The sequence below is a fragment of the Pelodiscus sinensis genome, chromosome 12, assembly GCF_049634645.1.
Source record: "Pelodiscus sinensis isolate JC-2024 chromosome 12, ASM4963464v1, whole genome shotgun sequence".
Taxonomy (NCBI): Eukaryota; Metazoa; Chordata; order Testudines; family Trionychidae; genus Pelodiscus; species Pelodiscus sinensis.
The window spans coordinates 30493250-30513934 of NC_134722.1; the positions used below are offsets into that span (position 1 = coordinate 30493250).

Below are 20685 nucleotides of genomic sequence, written 5' to 3' on the forward strand. Positions count from 1 at the left end.
GCTCCCATTGGCCAGAAACCAGACCAGAATCCTCTCCTGTGCACATACCCCCCCCCCCTTCCTGTACCCTGCATCGCAATCCCCTGCTCCAGGTCACAACCCCCTCCTACACCCAAAAACTCCCTCTCATATCCTCTCCTGCACCCCAGTTTCCTACCCTGAGCTCCCTTCTGCACCCAACCTCCAGCCCAGACTGTGCACTCCCTCCATAGAAAAGTGTGGCCCTTATCCATTTGCCAAAATCTTGGAATGGCCCCCCCCATCAAAAATTATTGCCCACCCTTGTGCTAGACCTTCTCAAGTATATAAAGATTGTTAGAACTGTGCGAGGATAAAACAATAGTCTCATTCTCAGAAACAGCTGGTTCACTTTGGCAGAATTTTTTTAAAGTAAATTCAGCCTTAGGCAGATACCCTGCCTGTCAAATTTCAGCTCAAATGGTTGAAGTTTGTGAAGTAACTGAATCAGTGGGGAAGTGTCAGGCAACCATATAGGTCCATGGTGTACAACTAGTTCTGAAACACTAGCCACTATAGTGGCTACTGTTATAGCTAACTAGCCACACTCAACCGGCTGAATAGCCACATGTCTAGTCGCTAACCTATTGAACACCATAGCTATAGGCAGTGCTACTAGTCACACCTATAATTTTTTTTTATATACATAAATTATGAGAATTCAGTAGGACATACTGAAGAGGAGGGAAACAGAACAACTACGAGTTTTTGGCAGGTTATGATGAGACTAGCCAATTAGCCCGTCATAAGACGGGATTTTCAGGTCTCTCCTCCACGTCGGTCTTCTCTCCTGAGCCTCCGGTCTCTCGCTTCGTCTCTCTCTCTCTCTCTCTCCTCCTCCTGCTCCTACTGCCTCCCCCCCTCTCTCTCAGCTCTCCTCCGCCTTCTGCCTCTCTCTCAGTCTCTCTCTTTCTCTTCTCCCCCTCCTGTCTCTCACTCTCACTCTCTCTCTGCTCTTCTCTGTCTCCATCGGGAATGCACACTCGTCCAGGCCCTGCCCCATGGGCGTGTATGTCACCGCCCCGCCCCGCCCCCCTTCGCCTTCCGCCGTGGCGATCGGCTGACTTCTGCGCTGCTCAGCTGGGCCGCCGTGCGGAAGCAAACGGCCTCTCTCTCTCTCTCTCCTCCTCCTACTGCCTTGCCCTCTGTCTCTCTCAGCTCTCGTCTGCCTCTCTCTCAGTCTCTCTCTCTTTCTCTTTTCCCTCTCCCGCCTTTCACTCTGTGTTTCTCTTCTCCTCCTCCTGCTGCGTCTCTCTCACTCTCTCGCTGTCCTCCACCTCCTCCGTTCTCCTCTCTGTCTGCTCCGGTTTCCTCCTTTTGAATCCGGCGCCCTTTCCTGACGTCAGAGACACACTCTTGTCCAGGCCCCGCCCCCCGGCTGTTCCCTCTGGGCGGCGCTGTTGCTTCCCGCAGTGGCACTTGGCTGACTTCTGCGCTGCTCATCTGGGCCACTGCGCGGGAGCAAGCAGCCGTTTGGGCCCCGCGCTCCCCATGCAGCACCCCTGCATGCTCCTGCGCGGCGGCCAGGCTGAGCGGCGCAGAAGTCAGCCGAGCACCACAGCGGGAGTCAACAGCGCCGCCCAGAGGGAACAGCCAGCGTTACAGAGTCACAGACATTGGGCTACTATATATATGATTAGACCTTTCAGGATAGCAAGTGATCTGTGCCTATTAGTAGGGATAGAGGCTCTGTTAGTCTGCAGAAGACAATACTTAACAGTTTCTGAAGTCTGGCACACATCAGTGGTGTCTGAATATTCGATAGTCTCTGTTCTGTTTTTTACGTGACACTTATTCACAATTATTACATTTTGTCTACATTGCTTAACATGTACCTGTTTTAAAACTAGAGCCCTGCCCTCCAAAATTGTTTGTTTGTTTTTCTGTAGTCTGATAAGTGGGAGCTGAAACAAGTGACAGCCTTACTGATGGCTCAGCAGACTGCCCTGGAAATCATTGTTAATATGTGCTGCAGTGAAGGTACGTAGGCAGCTTTTTCATTGTTACCAAGGCTTCCACTTTCAGTAACATGGCAAATTTAGTTGGACTTTTCTGGGATCTTATCTAACTTGACCTGCTAATCCTCCCATTCTTAAAGGTGAACAAACATAAATTTGCATCTTTTCATGCCCTTTAACGTACATAAAGATTCTCAGTACAACAACTTCTAATCCTTTTTTTGTGTGTTTTGACATTACAATATTCAAACTGCCCTCTCTGTGTTGGAATCTTGTGACAAGATCTAGACACGATCTGAGTCCAGGTCTCCATTTAAGTTTTGCCAGCTCATAAGTGTGATTTTTCTTCATTACATAGTTGTTCCAGCAGAAGCCTTAGTGTTGATGCAGTTATATGGGCAAAAAAGTGCTTTTCTTGGTATAGCTTAGTTTTCTGGCCAAACAGAAAAAACGTGTTTGCTTTGCTGTGATAACTACATCTACACTAGAAAGGTTTTGTGCTAGGCTTTCAAGAGTCGACTGAGCCAATCACTTAGTAGCTGTTTCATCTTCATTTCAGGGCTGGGAGCACTGCAGCGCAGGTGTCAGCTTTTTTGTGGTGTTGCTATCTAGGTCCACCATCAAAGAGGGAAATTTTTACCCTGATACCATTGATAGTTCTAAATTAAGACAAAACAAAACAGAAGGGGAAATGTTTTAAAGAGTAATATAACAAATGCCTTTTGCAGGGATCTGGGACAGCAACTACTTTGCTTAATCACTATATGATAAAACCATAAATGGTTGGTTTTACAAGAAATAAGCTAATGCCATTGGAATGTACATCATTTGTCTTTTGGACCTTCTGTGTTTCTCTTATGATTGCAGCGATGCCAGAGAATTATTAGTTTGTTTTTAAGCCAGGGTTTACATACAGTGTTCTGTTTCTTCTCTCCATTATTTCTATAAGACTTGCCATAGCAGCTGCAGTTCAGTATCCCAGTTGCTTTCTTTCGATTATAAATAATTACATTAATGCTCTCTCTTTCTTTCTGTAAATCTGTGCACCAGACATTTTCTCTTGTGGATAGTAAAAACTTCCCCAGTCATCTTGCAACTAGTTAAAAATGCTGGCTTAAACTTCATGAAAGTAATTTAAAAAATTAACTATGTGATAGATCCCTTTTTTAAATGGTATACCCTGACTTCCATTTTTATTTATTTTTAGGGGAAATAAAGGCTTTTCTAATCCTTTGTTTTGCTTATGATAGTTTCCTGGGAAAACCGAATTAAAAAACTGCTCAGGCTGCCCAGGCCCACCTCTCCTCTCATTCCCTTTTTTAAATTTTGTTGTTGTTACTGATAAACACAGACTTGGGGAAGAATGTGTGTATAAGCTCCCTCATGAAAGTGGTAGAACCAACCACCAACAAAAGATAAACTGATTTGTATATGAACTCCTGTCCAAATATACCTACTACATTGGAAAAATAGATTTTTTCTTTAATTTTTTATCCTAGTAAACTTACGGGTTATCTGCAGGAATAGTAGGTTAACACTTTCAGCTGGAAATGTCGTTTTCAAGTCGATGATGGTTCTTTGAGTATCTCACAAAAAGAATCTCTCCCTCCCCCCGCCTGTTCTTTATGTCCAAAACTTTCAGTGCCATTAAGGCCTTGATCCTACATTTGGATCTGTGCAGCGTGTGCAGGTCGGTGGCTCTTGAGCAGAATTCTGGACAATCAGAATTAAAGGAGCACCAACATACATTTGCAGGACCGGGGCCTAATTTGTTATACTAGATAGATGTTCTGCAGTTCAGTCACATTCTGTCTTCACCTCACACTGGCTTTCTTACTCTTTTGATTTAATACAATTTTTCCTGTAAAGTCTCTGATTCCTAGAATTATGGAATGCAACTTCAGAAATGGGGGGAGAAACAACTCTTGTACTGTGCTGATAATAGGAATTATATGCAGTTGTGGGTAGTCCACAGGGCTCTATGTACACAAAATTTCTTTTGAGAATAGACTGTGATTTATTTTTAAAAGCGGATTTTTTTTTTCAGATTTGACTAATCTCTTCAGCTGTTAGTTTCTTATTTTCAATTTGAGTTTATTAGTTGTTCTTCTGACAGTTAATAAAATAACCAAGGAACTGAGGAGTCCTCAACATGAATATTAAAATGAATAGCTGAAATTTGTAATCTCTAACGCTGCTGCTCCTGGCCATAATGTAAATGTGATCCCCAAGCAGCCCACATTTAGGTGATAACTTCTTAAGTAAATCTTGCTGGTTCTGATGGAAAACCTGCTAATGCCATATGTTCTCTTTGATAATTTTGCCATGTGAGAAAATCTGCATGTAGTAAATGAAGGTCTTTTTAAACTGCATATCTCTTCTAATGAACAATAATTCATAAGCTTTCCTCATTTAATTAGAGAATCTCTTGTGAATAGCTGCATATGCTGCTGTTTGTTTACTCAGTATAAAATGCAAACCAATCTTGTGTTTCTGCAGTACTAAACAGTCCATGAGTAGATTTAAGAAAAAAAAGGTCTGGAAGAATTGAGAGGAAACCAGAGATGGGTGTTCATTTAATTTTCAGGTTGTTTAAGGACTAAGATATTTTGATTTCCAAACTTTAGCCAGTGTACTGAACTAACAGACATACCCTGCTTATCAGGCAACCGAGGGCATTAGCTGATCTGACATGAAAGAGTCCACACCCTAGGGTCCTGACTAACATTGAAGGAGTGTTACTTCCTCTCCATGGGGCATAAGGCAGGGAGTAGGAGTCAACAGGTGGTTCTGCAAATATGGGTTTGACTGGGAGTTATCTCTAATGAGGAAAACCTTAAATATATTCCTTGCCCTCTACAGATGGACTCTGGGAATGAATAAAATATACCAAAGTGAACAGTATGTTCCATCGTGTAGTATTTGATAAATTGAATAATCTTAAATTAAACATGATCCTTTTATTAAAATAATTCATATAATACTGTTTAAACGTATCATGAACAAGCCTATGGGCTTGAACTGTGCTAGCGCACTAGTTCCTAGAGACTTTGTCTTGTAACATTTTTCTGGAGTTAGTTAAACTAAGCATCAGACAGTAGTTTGCACAAGAGTTGGGTGCCTAGTTTGTGTGTGAGTTCAGATTTCATTCTTACATCTATGTTCTGTTCTCAGATCCATCTGATGATGAATGGGAAGAACTCTCCAGCAGCGACGAGAGTGATTTGTTTATGGAGAACTCTTACGATGAGGGAAATGGGCAGCTAATGTCACCTCTTTGTCTCTCTGCTGAGGTTCATGCAGCACTCATGAATAACCTCATTCCAAAGAAGGTAGAACTGCTATCTATCACGTAGTCACAAATCACATATAATGTTTTCACTGCACTTGATTTAGGCCCTAGTTTAAACCCTCCCCCCCAAAAACTAATCCAGCTGTAGTACAGGAAGATTTATTTTTAATCAAACCTTTGGCATTTAAAAAAAATCCTAGATATACAACATTATTCATACAAGCTGACTTACCTAAAATAAGTCTGTGATATAACTGTAACTTAAAATTTCCCCCTCCATTATGGCAAGAATTAAATGAGATATTGGGCTTTTTCTAAACAGTATAGGATTTTTCCAGGTTGGATATGTTAAGGGACCTGCATAGAGATAATGAAATTTGAACAAACCAGGGCACGAAATGCCATTTTTCACTCCTAGCTAGGTTGGGAGAGAATGCCAGAGATCAAACGGAAATAAACTCAATTCCCCTTATCCCTTTTAAACTGTAAATTTCGATACTCCACTTGCCAGTTCTGGGTTTGCTGTTGAGTCCCCAGAACTCAACATCTTAGTAGGACTTCACAGGCATCAGAAAATGTGAGAATCATTGTAAAAGTGACTATAATAACATTTTTCTTAAACACGGTACCTGCAGCCCTTTGCCTGCATGTTTAGAGGTTCAGTTCTTAGGTTGATTCTCCAGCATGATGTGTTCTGGAACCTCAACAACCAGCCTTGAACTGCTGAGAAGATTTCTGTAGGTGCTGTAAGGAGGGGCCAAATATATTGTCTGTGCTGTCTGCCCTTCCCAGCCTAGATAGAGGCAAAGGGGCTGAGGTGATACCTATTATTGGACCAGCTTCTGTAGGTGAGAGAGAAAGGCTTTTGAGTTCCATCTGAAGCTCAGAGATCACCTGAAGAAGAGTTTTGGGGGACTTGAATGCTTGCTTATTTTACCAACAGAAATTGGTCCAATAAAAGAGATTATTTCATCCATCTTGTGTGTGTCATAGGCTGGGACCAACATCTGTATAACTACACTAAAAACTTCATAGCCTAGTAACGTCATATGATTATTCTTTCTTTTCTATTAATAGAACTATCCATCTCAGGAGGATATTAAACAGTGATTGTTAAAGGTAGACATTTTAAAATCAGCAGTTCCACATAACTAGCATTCCAAAAGTTTTAAAGAAGCTGGCTGAGGAGCTTGCAGGACCATTAATGTTGATTTTAGAACTTGAAAAGCTGGGGAAGTTTCAGAAGACTGGAAGCAGTCCAATGTTATGGTTTAAGAACCTAAGTACTGTCATACTGGGTCAAACCAATGGTCAGCTATCTTGTCTTCCAGTAGTGGACAATGCGTGGTGCTTCAGAAGAAATGAACAAAACAGGTCATCATCAAGTGATGTATCTTCTGTCGCTCATTCTCAGATTCAGAGTCTAGAAACACTTCCTTTCTAGGCTACTTTAATAAAAGCAGAGCCATGACTTTTACTGTTTATTTTAAATATATAATACATAAACTTGGATCCCACATAAAAATATACTATGTTTTTTATTAACAGGCTTTGGGTTGTTAAAACTTGTTTCCAGTTCACCTTTATAATTGATGCATGCCTGGAAAATAACTTTAATCCTCCAGTACTTAAAAGGGTGCCACCAAACACCAGCATGTTTCTGGAAAAATATTTTACCTGCTATTTCTACAAGTAACAGCTTAGATCATTATAACTGGAAACATGAGGAAAATATTGATTTTAGTTTGTTCGCTTTATTTGACAGTGTTTTAGGGTTGTTGTTTTTTTGTTTAGTTATTCCTTCTTGGTGTGTTTAGACTACATGGCTCTGTCGACGGAGCCATGTAGATTAGGCAGGACGAAAAAGGGAAATGAAGCAGCAATTTAAATAATCGCCGCTTCGTTTAAATCAAAATGGCCACTGCGCTGTGCCGATCAGCTGATTGTCGGCACAGTGCGGCAGTCTAGACGGGAATCTGCCGACCCCTGAACCCTTTGTTGGCAGATCCTTTACGCTTTGTGAAACGAGGCTTACAGGATCTGCTGACGAAGGGTTCTGGGGTCGGCAGATCCCTGTCTAGACTGCCGCGCTGTGCCGACAATCAGCTGATCGGCACAGCGCAGTGGCCATTTTGATTTAAATGAAGCGGCGATTATTTAAATCGCCGCTTCATTTCCCTTTTTCGAGTACACTATATGGCTCAGTCGATGGAGCCATGTAGTTTAGACATACCCTCTGTGTAAAATCCCTTGTATGTGTAGGTGTTCCAAGAAGTGACAGGGAAAAGGAAAATATTTTTTTTAAAATAAGACACTAAAATAACAAAATAGCAAAAATTCAACGGGGAACTTCAAGTTAGGTGTGAAATCTGAGAAAAAGACTGAAAAGGTGTTCCCTTGTAATAAAAAGTTCAAATTTCCAGACGTTGTGTTCAGTGATAGTATGTACTATAAAGCATAATGGGGACTCTGTCATTAAGGGTTGTTTTTTACCATAAAGATGCTTTATTTCGCTGGGAAGATGAAGTGATTTGATTTTCTCTCATACGAGAATCCAGAATGGCATTCGATTATCTGAATAACACCTGATTTTTGTAGAAGCCTTTCCTGTTATTCTTTGACAGTCTGATTTGCTCTCTCCATCTTTTCAGCTACAGACATCTAAACTTTTTAACCTTAAAATTTTGGTATGAAGGATTAGCAAAAGTTTTAGGCAGTTTATTTGTAAAGTGCTTTCCTTATTCTTAATTGTGGGTTGCAGAGGTAACATGCCTCATCTTGTAGTAGTAATCATAGTAGTTTGATAGTGTAATAGAAATGAGAACAAAGAGTGTCTCAATATAAGATGAACTGTATTCAAGGCCCTGTTTATTCTGTGGCAAAGTGAACATAAAATCTGTGGCAAGGTCCCCAGATTCTGCAGCATTCTAGAAATTATGTAGCATAATCATATAAATTGTTTAAAGAGATTTTAAATATGGAATCAAGTAATGTATTTAATTTAATATAAAAATGTTATGCTGAACTTCAGGCATAACTTCATCATAGAAGTTGTCAGAGGAGAAGCTGGAGGTTCCAGTAGTTGAGTAAAAACATGGTTGGAGCTTTGACATCTGGGGGATTGTGGGATAAAACATATAATTTAATTTTTCTACTGAATGATCAACAAAGAAATGGCTAACATTAAACTGTCCTTCACCACAAAAAAACCCTATTGCTGAACTTTTTTCCAGATTCTTGAAAAAACCACTTTTCCAAATAGCGTTGCTGTCGACATCTGTATGCACAGTCCATCTTGGAAACCATTAATTAAAAAGTAGGAATTTCTTTGACTTCTTTTTTTTTTAATGTATTAAGCTATTTGTAATTGTCTTATTAAAGTCATGCAAACATTGATGCTTTCATGTCTGCATCCATCTTGGGTTGCCCCAGACAACTGGCCTCCTACGTGTCGGCTATATTGTTTAGTAACAAAATACAAATATTTATATGCACATACGTTGTGGTCCACAGGTAAATTATACTCCCTCTCAACGTCTCATAATTAAATTAAAATTCCTTGTTTATGTTGATCACTTTTTAATGATGAGAGGCTCTAAGGGCACATTTCTGTAATTTATTTTGTTCTAGAATGAACACAGTGCAGTGCAGAGCTCTCATGTGCCTTCATAGTATTTTGTTAGTGTCTGATGTGGATTGCCTTGGAGGAGCTTCAACACTTCAGTCACTTGCACAGCACCTCTCCCAGCTAGTTTTTTCTCAGTCAGGTAAGGCCACGGTATTAAACTTAACTCAGAAAGGTTTGTTTCTATTGTAAGTAAATGTTATGTGTATTATTTATTTAATACTGTTTTATTACTAAATCTCTCCACACTGCCTTCCAAGCGCAAGAAAAATGGATGTTGAGAATATGCTGCTGTGCACCGAAGCTATGTATATCTCATGTCATCCATTTTCCCAGGAAAGCTCAGATGAAATGCAGTTTTTGGAGTCCATAGTATGTTTCACATGTGTATATGAAAGCACTAAAATATTAAGGGATTGAATTAGTGAGCTCCATCCTAACATGAGACCACCTCATCTATGTTTGCTCATTTCTGTTACCGTGGCAGTTTTTTCTATTGATTTTATAAATCAAGCTGTTGTTATGGAGACCAGGACTTCTCCCAAGTCTGTATAAAGAAATACGATTTTGAGACCGTTAATTTATCTGAAGTGACTTTTTACCAGCATCATAATTCACGTTAGGCACCACAGGAAGCTTAGTCTCAAAGTGATTTCCAAAGCTGAAACAAACTCTAGTGCAGGAACCTTGACTGGCCCCGAGCCAGGGTTGGACCAAAGGAGCTCGGTGCCAGCCCCTGTGCTGCCACCGACTGTGGGGCTCCACTCTGACAGCAGCAGAAGTGCCGGCATTACCCACGTAGGCGCTGGGGGGAGGGGGAAGGAAATGGCACTCAGGGAAGAGGCATGGAGGCTGCAGAGTTCTGCAGCCATGGGCTAGGAGCACAGTCCTGCGGGAGTGCGCCAAGCCTGGGAGTGGCCAGAGAGCAGTGGGATGAAGCCGTGGAGTTAAGGCAGGCTTAACTCCTGCCCCGGCCCTGCACCACTTCTGAAAGCAGCTGTCATTTACAGCAGTGGCTCCATGTGCTGCCCCTCATCTACAAGCACCAACCCCACAGTTTCTCCTGGCCACAGTTCTCCATTATTGATCAGTGGGAGCTGCAGGAGTGGTGTCTGCAGGCAAGGACAGAATGTGGAGACCCCCTGCTCTGACTTTCACAGGGACATTGCAGCCATTGGGCCCCGCTGCCATCCTGCCTCTCCCCCTGAGCATTCTCCCCAACCCCACTTCTACTAACCTCCCCCACCCAGCTTGAATGTGGCAAATGAGCCATTTACAGCACTCTGGAAACTCTAAGAGGGTGGGAGGCCCAGCTTTTCCCATGGGGGATGCCAGACCACAGATGTTGCTGCAAGAGGAAAGTCTGCATTATCGGGGTCCAACTTGTATTTCCATAGGAAATACTGGAAGAGTTACCTGCTGTTGCTTGGGACCTTAATTCAAATAAGTTTTGTTATTCTTCATTTAAATCATTATTCTGGGATAGGGCTGGGGTGAGGGACTCAGTATGCAGGCTGGTCTGCAAAGAGAGGACAAACCCAACACACTCCCACCGCAGAAGCATGGAGCCAGGTGAAACGTGCCTATTTATGGTTGTTGCAGCTAGGGGTGTCAGTGTGTAATCGACTACACAATTAACCGATAAGCCTGGGCTGACTTGTCAGCTATACCTATTTCCTTCCCCGCCCCCCTGCTGCCTCTATATCAGAGGCAGGAATGGGGGGGAGCAGGAGCCAGTGCCCATGAAGAGTGGGCTTTAAGTAGGCTCCCCATGAGTACCAGATCCGTGCCCCCCCACCATGCACTGCTGCCTCTGATAGAGGCGACACCTGAGGGGAGCTGGCTTATGAGCTGGCTCTGCAGACCCACATGCTCCCCCACTTGCTGCCAGTTCCCCCCAGCGCCAGCTCCACAGTGTTGCCTGCATTCCCCCCAGCCCCATGCACACTGCTGCCTCAATCCAAGGCTGCAGCATGGTGGGCAGTGGAGGCTGCTGTGAAGCAGCCTCTGCGGCAGCCCAGACTTGCTGCAACAGAGGCTGCTCCATGAGAAGCAGAGTAGCATTTGTCCAAAGGGAGCTTGGACCGCCCATGGACCAGCTTCTGTCTGTGGTGGGCCCAGGCACACCATGGACAGGGGCTGCTGCCACCCCTCGCTGCTGTCTCTATATCAGAGTTTTTAAACTGGCTTCCCTCGCAGACCAGCTCCCACCTGCCATCCCATGCTGCTGCCTCCGATACAGAAACAGCAGCATGGGGGTGGCAAGGGGGCTCCCTGGGAGTGGTGCTGCAAGAGCCAGTAAATAGCAACAAAAGTATATTAGGGGAGAATGAAAATTGTAAAAATACAGAGGAATATACAAGAAAATATCTGGTATTGAGGAGCAGTTGAGTTTGAAAATTTTATGAGCATAGTTTGAGTCCAAAGTTTCCCAGGGTTACTGCATACCAATGGGAAACTAAGAAGTGAACTTGTTTTTTTGTGTTAACTGCGGGGAGACTGATACTCTGGGAGCTTGTTGGAACTCAGAGTCCCAAACTGAATGTCTTACAGTTCTGCTTAAAAAAATCTAGGAAGTGAGTTTTAAAATACCCACTTAGCTTCTTTTCAGTGCTTAGTGTTTCAATAGCACTTATGGTCTGAGATACTGGTGTGGGACAGGTATGCTAAATTTTCATTGTGGCCTTAAATTAGGCCCCTCTTTTTCATGCATAATTTTACACTTATATTTTATGTCACTTAGAAGTCCCAGTCCTGGATTCAGGGATTTCCCTACACTCCCCCCTGGGGATGTATCCCTCCCCCCCAAATATCCCCAACATCACCCCAGTTTTATGAACTATGGTGCCATACAGCCCACCTTCACCCTCATGGTGTCACCCCTCATCGGCTCTGACACCCCCCGTGTAAATTCGAACACCTCCCCCCCCATTTCAATTCCGGGGGAGGCTACTGCCTGGATTGTATCTGAAAACTAGGACTTCAAACATCTGTGACATAACTTGAAGGTACAGTCATGAGTGTGAAATTGTTGGCAATTTCCACCCAGAAATCAAGGGGACCAGTTTCTGAAAATCTAGCTTTTAACTTAGAGTAGCAACTGTAAAGGTGGAATGGAATGAAATTTTTCTCTTCTCTTAGTGCAGAATCTCCCTAAAATGATCTAAAGTTTGTTCTGACTCTTTGGCTTTGTTTTTGTGTTTGTGCAGAATTTCCAAAACACACTGAGTTCCTGGAAGCCATAACTAGTGCTATGAGAGCTCTATTGCAAACAATGGCATCAAAGAATATATCTCAGGTGAGAGGGTTTTCGACCAAACATTGGACAGCCTGGTAGATACAAATATAGGTTGAAACTCTCTTAACTGTGATTTTCTGGTCCAGCAACATCCATGGTTCAGCATGGATGTTGCAAGACCAGAGAGTCCCGGTAGAGGGCCAGCAGTAAGGATCCCTGCAGGGCTGGCAGGACAGTGCGCTGCTTGCAGGGAGCTGACAGTAGGAGTGTGTGGTGTCGGGACTGCCCAGGGAGCACCCCAGCATGAGGTGTACATGGCTTCCTGGAGCCCCAGCAGCAAAGGCTGCCCTACAGGGCAGTGGGGACAGCAGGAAGTGGGGAGCTGGCTGGGAGGCCAGAGGCAGGGCGAGGGAATCCGGTGGCAGGGGGTCCAAAAATGACCTCCCCTGTTCCAGCAAAATCCCTCATTTGGGACCAGTCAAGTCCTGTGGGTGCTGAACCAGGGAGGTCCAACCTGTATAGTACATTTTACATCAGATTGTACTTCTACGGTTTTGAAACAAACCAATCTTCAAAGAGTGTTAAATTCTTAACTTGATGTTTAATGTTTAAGCATTGTAATGGTGCTCAGTAGAGCTGTTAGAATTACGGGTTCAACAAAATTCATCCTCATTTTTCTCATAGATTAATAAGGTTGCTGGAAAAATATGTCCCTAGAAAAAACCTTTCATAAAAGTTCTGAGCCCAGTGGTTATTTCATATACTTATTTAAAGACACACAGTTGGGCCAACTTTTTCAAAAACAAAAAGAAATGTAAAATCAAGCTGTTTTGCAGGCGCCACAGGTTTTAGCATTTTGTTTAGTAAACTGCCAAGGCTAGTGGTGGAGTCTCTCTGACTTGACAGCTTCAAGACTGGATACCTTTCTAGAAGATGTACTTTAGCCATACAAAAAACATTTAAAATGGCGAATGGTCCTGCCGCACCTCAGAGATTAACAAAAAATGTAGATGGTGGTATGGGCTTTCGTGGGCACAGCCAACTTCTTCAGATGAATGGAGCAAGGGGTCCAGAGGTGCCATACAAGTTATTGGTTCAGTATAGGGGTTACTGGGTGAAATTTAATAGCCTGTGATATACTTCAGAGTAGATGATCTAATGGTCCTATCTGGCTTTAAATGCTATGGGTCTATGAATAAAGAGTTTCTGAAGTATTTGTAATGTCTTAGAGGGAGGTATTAAAATATTACAGGTAAATATGTGGCTTTTTTGGTTCAGGACTTTTTTACCTACAGAACCATGACAATCAGCTTTAAGCCTATTCTGGAGGAAGTTTCTGAAGGAGTAAAAGAATAGTTTAATGATCTCCAAACTGATTCCATCTTCAGCCTTAACATTTTTCATAATATACAAAGGCTGATCATCTGCTATAGATTCGTCTTCTAGAGAAGCAAATGACCTAAAGATTTTTCTTTGAAATAGAGTTTATCTGGAAATTAAAAATTGTCTGGCATTAAGTTTTCTTCCCTTTTTCTTTAAACAGAGTATGTCTCCTGAGCAGCTGATGACTTTATGTGAAGCTGGTATTCATAGCAGTAATATCAGTGTTAGAGTAAATGTAGTTAGTATCCTGGGAATAGCTGGTAGCGTGCTGGCTAAAGTAGAAGATACAGCTGAAACACTAAAGGTAAAAAATACATTGATAGCAGCCCCTAAACTGCTTTAGTGGCAATTACTTGCCATTGTTCTATAATGCCATGTTTTTTAAAAATAGGTATCTCTTTTCAGATTATTGGAAAATTTCTTCTTGAGGTTGCTATGAAGGATTCTTCTCTTGTGGTAGCTGGAGAAGCTCTGGATGCTCTCTTTGATGTGTTTGCAGATGGGAAAGAAGCTGAAAAGGCAGCACTTCAGATTAAATTGCTCCCTGCACTGAAGGAATTCCAGCCAGTCTTCAAAATGAGGGTAGGCATCCCACAAGCTAGTAACTAGTCCAAAGTTTCAAAACACAGTGCAAGTTAAGACTTGAGATTGGTTTAGCTGATCGTACTACCAGGAAATTCTATGGAATATGCCCACGTCATTGTAAACAATTTTGGTGCACAGAAAGGAGCAAAAAGCCAAACGTCTTATATTCTTAGCATGCTATAGATGGAAAGAAAAATTCCTTTCTTAATAGTGAGTTTAACCCTGTGCATAAAGAAACAATCCTATATTTACTTCCAATTATTGTCCATCTTTTTCTGAAATCCTGATTGTTTATTCTGCCAATTCCTCCATGAGTAGAGAGGGCCAAACCCTGAGAGGGGAGAGAGAAAGTCCTCTGCTGAAACTAGTTTGTCTTTTTGTTTTAATTTGCATGGGTTTCCAAATGTGCATATACAGGCAGCCCCCGACTTACGCAGATCCGACTTATGTCAGATCCGCACTTACGAACGGGGCTTTTCTCGCCCCGGAGCTCACGGGCGGCGTGTCGCCACCTGTGTCCTCCGGGGCAAGAAAAGCTTCTCCCGGTCTCCCTGGTCTGCTGGGGGGGGTCCAGCAAAGCCGCTGGACCCCCCCAGCAGACCAGGGACACCCAAGCAAAGCCGCCGCCTGGCAGCTTTGCTCGTTTGCCCGGGAGTTGCTCTGCCCCAGGCTTCCTGGAATCAGCCGCTGATCAGTTTCAGCAGCAGCTGACTTGGGGACGCCTGGGTTTCTTAAGTTGAATCTGTATGCAAGTCAGAACTGGCATCCAGATTCAGCCGCGGTTGAAACTGATCAGTTTCGCAGCGGCTGATGCCAGTTCCGACTTACATACAGATTCAACTTAAGAACAAATCTACAGTCCCTACCTTGTACGTAACCTGGGGACTGCCTGTACTTATCCTGTTGCTGTTAAGATAGGTCTTGGCCAGAATCCTGTATTGATAAGTGAAATTTACAATCCCTCAAATTAAAGTGAATTGTTTTTTAAGGGTAGCACATTTTGAAACTATTTTGTTGCTTTAGCCAGGTGACACCCAGAAAGCTTAAAAACTCTAATATACTTTTAAAATGTATGCCTTTTATTTTATTGTTGGATGGCCTGATATCTATTGGTCCATCATTCTAGGGTGTGGCTCTGTGGCTGTGGTAAATAAATACACGGGAGCGTCCCAGTTAGCAGGTTTCTCAGAGTGGTTTCATGGACCACTTTTGAGAGACACTTTTTCAGGGCAAGACAAATCCACTCTAAGGCTACTTCTAGACTACAAGCAGATTTCGAAAGAGAGCATCTAGACTACAAGCAGATTTTTTGAAAAAGGGAGCCGCTTTTTCGAGAGTCTATACAATCTCGAAAATGCAGAGTTTGCATTCAATAGCACCTTTTTTCGAAAGAGTACTTTAGAAAAAAGGTGTTATTCCTTGTAAAATGAGGTTTACTGTGACTGAAAGAACTACCGTGTTCTTTTGATTTACTTTCGAAAGAACACAGCTGCAGTCTAGACGCAGGTGAAGTTTTTTTGAAAAAAGACTACTTCTTTTGGAAAAACCCTGTAGTCTAGACATACCCTAAAAGAATTGGTTGTCATACTCCAAAAATGGACTCTTCATTAAATATGTGAATGATTTGCCCTAGGGATATAATCTGTTAACTGGATGATCCTTACCTGTAATCAGTTAATTGGCACCTGGCCATGATGGAGCAATTGCCCCACAGTGGGCGGAGTGCTGCTCCAGCACACCTGGGCTCACTGCACCATGGGCCCACAGCCAGCAGCCCTGCAAAGCTGGCAGCTGAGCCCCACAGTTAAGCGAGTAACTGATCGAATTGTTATCCTTTACACGGTTATTATTTGTAAATATTTTTTCCATCCCTACTTTGCACATCATTTTATTTCTGAGAGCAATGCTAGGGCTTTCCCCTACAATATCTACAGAGAATAAATATGTGTTAGAGGTTTAACTGTGAAATCGGATGCCAATAATAGTACTGGCCAGATATCTGGTAATGCCTAATCTTCATTAAGAAGGGGTTCTGTGGAGCAGTAAAATGTCTTATAGTATGAATTGCTAACCATTAGAGAGGAGAGAGAGTGTGCTGTGAATTTACAATTTTTGAGTTATCCATCGTATCTTGCCAGAGGGCTTCAGAGGAGTACTTGGCTGTCCTAATCTGAAGAGCAGCCTTCTCAATTAAAATATATATTTATATTTTTATTGCAGATGCGGAAAGAAGGAAAAGGACAGTACAGTACAGATCAGTTGTGTGTTCTTGACAATGTAAAAATGAATTTGAGAAGATTCATTGTCTATCAAGAAACATTAGGGGGAAGAAAGACTACTTGAAACAGACCTTTAAATTAAGGGTCTCTGGATTGTTTGATTGTCAATTTGAATTCTAGTATTTTGGGTAGAGGGAATTTTGTTTTTATGTTAACATTGCATTTCTTACATTATGCATATTTTATGCTCTTTGGGAAGATGCAATATTCAAGCTGGATTCAGCATATTAAAGTATTTCATTACTTTGAAATTTAATGTTAATGCATTTAAGAATGTGGTGTTGCAGTCTTGGGATATGTGTATATAGTTTTCTCTCACTATATGGAAACCTTCATATACCCTAGCAGAAAATTATTCCAGTATAAATTAATACAAAAGAATGAGTTACCTACTGAATTGAAAAAACCCATAAGAAACCTAGAGTTTTTAAGAGAATCTAAGTGGTGACTGAGTGCCTAAGAAAGTTAATGTGTACTGACAGCTGTGTTCAAAATTGAAAGGGCAGTTTTTGGCAGGTTTCCTGAGTAAGTGTTAGGTACATAGATTGTGATCAGCATTTGGATTTTTTTGCTCTCCAAATCTTATCAGAGAAGAAGCCATGCCAAACTCACTTTCATCCAGTATGATAAATTCTTACGGGGGAGAGGTAATTATTATGGAAGTCAGTTAGGAAGAAACCTGAAAAAGATATTGGGCCTGGTTTTTCCTTCATTTTGTGGATGTTCCGCTTTCTGATTTTAGTTCCCATCTGTCGATCCTCCATTAACATAAACGTTTATATTCAGGGAAGTAATAGTCTTAATAGATACAATTATTTTTATATTGAAATGTGATATAAAAGATTTTTTAAAAATTGTTTAAATGGTATCCACTCAGGCTACGGCTGCACTGCCTTTTTTTTTTTTTTTTGGAAGAAGATATGCAAATTGTGCTCGTATTTGCATATCTTCTTCCAATTGTTTTTGCAGAAGAAGCTTTTCTGATATTTGGCTCTGTATAGATGAGGCCAAATGTTGGAAAAAACCTTCTTCCGCGAGACCCCTTATTCCTCATAAATTGAGGTTTGCAGGGTCTTGTGAAAGAGGGTTTTTTTCCAACATTTGGTCCTGTCTACATGGGTCCAAATATTGGAAAAACCTCTTCCACAAAAAGAATCAGAAGAAGATATGCAAATGCAAGCACGATTTGCATATCTTCTGGAGAAAAAAAAACGGCAGTGTAGCCGTAGCCTCAACTTTGTTTTGAGATTTTAAACTGAAGCTTATAAAATACATTAACAATTTTTGAAGAAGTCTCACTGATTATGGATGCATAAAAAAAAATGGCCTTTATATATGAAACCACTTTTATTTCTTAAAATGTATTTGTTTAATTCTTGAAATCTAAAGTATCAAATACACAGTGTAGAAAAATGATTTGGGAGGTGTGTATATGTGGCTTTGGAGAACTGAGAATAACTAATCAGTTTTATTCATAATGCAAGATGGTACTTTATTCAGAAACCAATACAATTGGAAGAATTAAACTTTAAAGGTATCAAATATTGTATAAACTTTTGGGACTATGGGGAGTGTTTTTAGAGCTTGCCTGTTAAGCCATTGAAATGGAAGGTTTGAAGAAATTAGTATTCTTATGCTATTGTGGTAGTGCCAGAGAGGTTTTAATAGCTAACAGTAAATTGGATTCTTCTAAACACTGAATATTTTAACTGTTCTGGTCAGATTTTTACTCCTGTTCTGCCCAGGAGTTTTTTTCCAGATTCCAGAAATTGAAGTATTTTGCTTTATTGTTCGTTGTCCTAGTGCCAGTGAGAAGAAGAAAAAAATATTACTTATTTTCTCTGCAAGAGGAGATTTTATTCCCAACTTCTACCTGTGTTTTTGTTTTTTGGCACTATACTTAGTTTTTTCATTGTGAAAATGCAGATCATTCCTAAGTGTGAACTAGCAGACACAACACTTTTTAATAACTTTTTTTTTGTGCTATAGTTTAATCAGGGAATAATTCCAGGAAGACCCGTGGCTTGTGTGATGCAAGATGATCCAACTGATGATGTGTGTGGTTTCAAACCAGACATTTCATCCAACTGATGAATGTGGAAGCCACCATCAGAATTGTTGGTTTTAGGTGTTTGCTGCTTCATTGGCCATCTACAGAGCATCATTGATGGCTGCATTATTTGCAGAAGCCAGTATCCTGGCTTGATGATCTTAAAGCCTTGAAGTACAGAAGCTGTCCTGATTTTCTGTCTACACTTAAGAACACTTCCCTAGTGATAATGTTGGAGGCAGATGCCACAATGTATGCAATGAGATTTTCAGCCAGAACCATGGATCCAACTCATCAGCCAGATGCAACATCTGGCTTTGCTCCTGAAAGGTCAGTGTTCATTCCAAACAACTTCTGTGATCATCTACAGGCTTTCTCCTCTTTCAGTAAAAGCTAGACAAAATAGTGGGAGAAAGCACTGCTAAATTGAAAGTTCTTCCCCTCTCCTTCCCACTCAGTACTCTGAGAAGCGACTACAAGCAGTAGACAGTCGCCCCTTCCATCTGCCTCACAAATGTACCAGAGGAAAGAGAGCAGGTGTCCTGGGGAAAACCTTAAGAGTTCACTATGACAACAACTGAGCATGCCTCTTCCCAGGCCTGAATTTAGGAGGCAGAATTTCCTACTTCTCAGAGCAGGTCTACACTAGAAGCACTACATTTGGTGCAGCTGGTGAAGATACTCTGTGCCAATGGGAGTGCACTCTCCCGTCGTCATAATTACTCTTCCATAACAGGCAGGAGAGTATCTCCCATTTGCGTAGTACCAGTGTGGATGATGGCACTTAGGTCACTAAGATGCATTAATCATTGGGTGGGGGGGTGTCTCTTTCATATCACAGAGGGATTGAGGTTAGATTGAATGTAAGTGGTAGTGTAGACCTTTCCTAAGAAGAATGGTCTCAGGGATGTTAAAATGTGATCATATTGGTAAATGTGTATTTACACACAGGGAGGGGAGGCCGTTGCTTGCACCTCCCAGTGCTGTTGCCTTTGTATCAGAGACAGAAAGGAGGAGGAGAGCAGGTAGCAGGCAGAAACCAGTACTCATGGGGAGCCAGGTTTTAAGTCACACGTACTGGTTCCTGCAGAGCTGCCTGGTCCCACACAACCCTCCCCACTCCTCTGTGCTGCTGCTTCTGATACAGAGGCAGCAGCGCAGGGGGTGGGGAGCCTGTGTGAAACCGTAAAGGTTAACTGGTGAGGCAGGGCTCACCACTTACACATGAATACTATCACATCCCTAGTTTCATTCTAATGGTGGTTTACAGGACAAAAAAGTTGTAAATGCTTCCTTGAACTTAAGGCCCTCCCCGTTGCTTCATGAGTGATCCCATCCAATGGGAGTTGGTGTTAGATGAAATCTTGCATTTCCTGAACATAGGAGAAATAGAAAGGGTTCCCTCAGAAGAAAGATTCTTGGGAGTAAGCTTCATTTTCTTCATTGTCCCAGAAACATGTGGAGAATAACGGGCATCACAGCTATCCCAGATCTTAAGTGGCTCAATAACTGGATGAAGAAAATGGGATAGAAAGACTAATATCCCTCTTCCAAGAGGACTTTCATTTTCTCCATATTCCCATAAAACCATGCCACTGCAAATTGCTCAGATTAGCATATGGCATAGCCCACCACCAATACTACATGCTCCTATTTTGCATGTTCATCCTCCAGGGTCTGTGCCAAGATAGCCAGGCTCGGGTTTCAGGGCAGTCATTGGTATCGTTTCCTAGATGACAACTAGATCAGCGCTCCAACCCAAGCAATGTTGCACAGTGCCACGATCCAGATGCTAAATCTGCGTCAAGCATGTGGATTTGTGATAAATACCAAGAATTGCTGCTGGACTGACAACTCAAAGAATTGCTCTTGTGAGAATGGAAATACACTTTTCTGTGATAAAGACGTGCCTATCACTCGCTGGTCAGTTCCACGTTTTCCTGATATCCATGTTGAAGTGTGCAAGGCTGACCATAGCTCATTGTCTGCAACTTCCTGACCTTGATTTTGTGTCCAGATAGTGCCTCCTGAGCAAGTTTCCATATCAGGTGCATTTAGGCCTTTCTCTGAATGTATAGAATCGCTCACTGGAAAGCAAGCAAGAACAGGTGATGGTTCCAGACTAGAAGCTGATCTCTCTGCAATGGTGGACAACCGCACAGAACATCTGCAAAGATCTTTCTATAGGTCTTCCAGACCAGGAGGTACAACCAATGTTAGCCTAACAGGAAGGGAAGTAGACTTGGGGGACAGGGCA

The 20685-nt window shown here is 42.0% G+C and overlaps 1 protein-coding gene across 1 annotated transcript in view; it reads left to right on the forward strand.

Annotated features, from left to right (window-relative positions):
- Positions 1 to 17911, forward strand: part of HEATR3 (HEAT repeat containing 3) — a 46131-nt gene extending 28220 nt beyond the window's left edge. The window contains exons 8-15 of the mRNA XM_075940245.1: positions 1908 to 1998; positions 5151 to 5308; positions 8502 to 8584; positions 8899 to 9035; positions 12103 to 12191; positions 13675 to 13818; positions 13920 to 14096; positions 16320 to 17911. Of these exons, the coding sequence (XP_075796360.1) occupies positions 1908 to 1998; positions 5151 to 5308; positions 8502 to 8584; positions 8899 to 9035; positions 12103 to 12191; positions 13675 to 13818; positions 13920 to 14096; positions 16320 to 16442 (1002 nt within the window). The 3' untranslated portion in view covers positions 16443 to 17911. The remainder of the gene's footprint in view (positions 1 to 1907; positions 1999 to 5150; positions 5309 to 8501; positions 8585 to 8898; positions 9036 to 12102; positions 12192 to 13674; positions 13819 to 13919; positions 14097 to 16319) is intronic.
- Positions 17912 to 20685: the final 2774 nt, after the last annotated feature.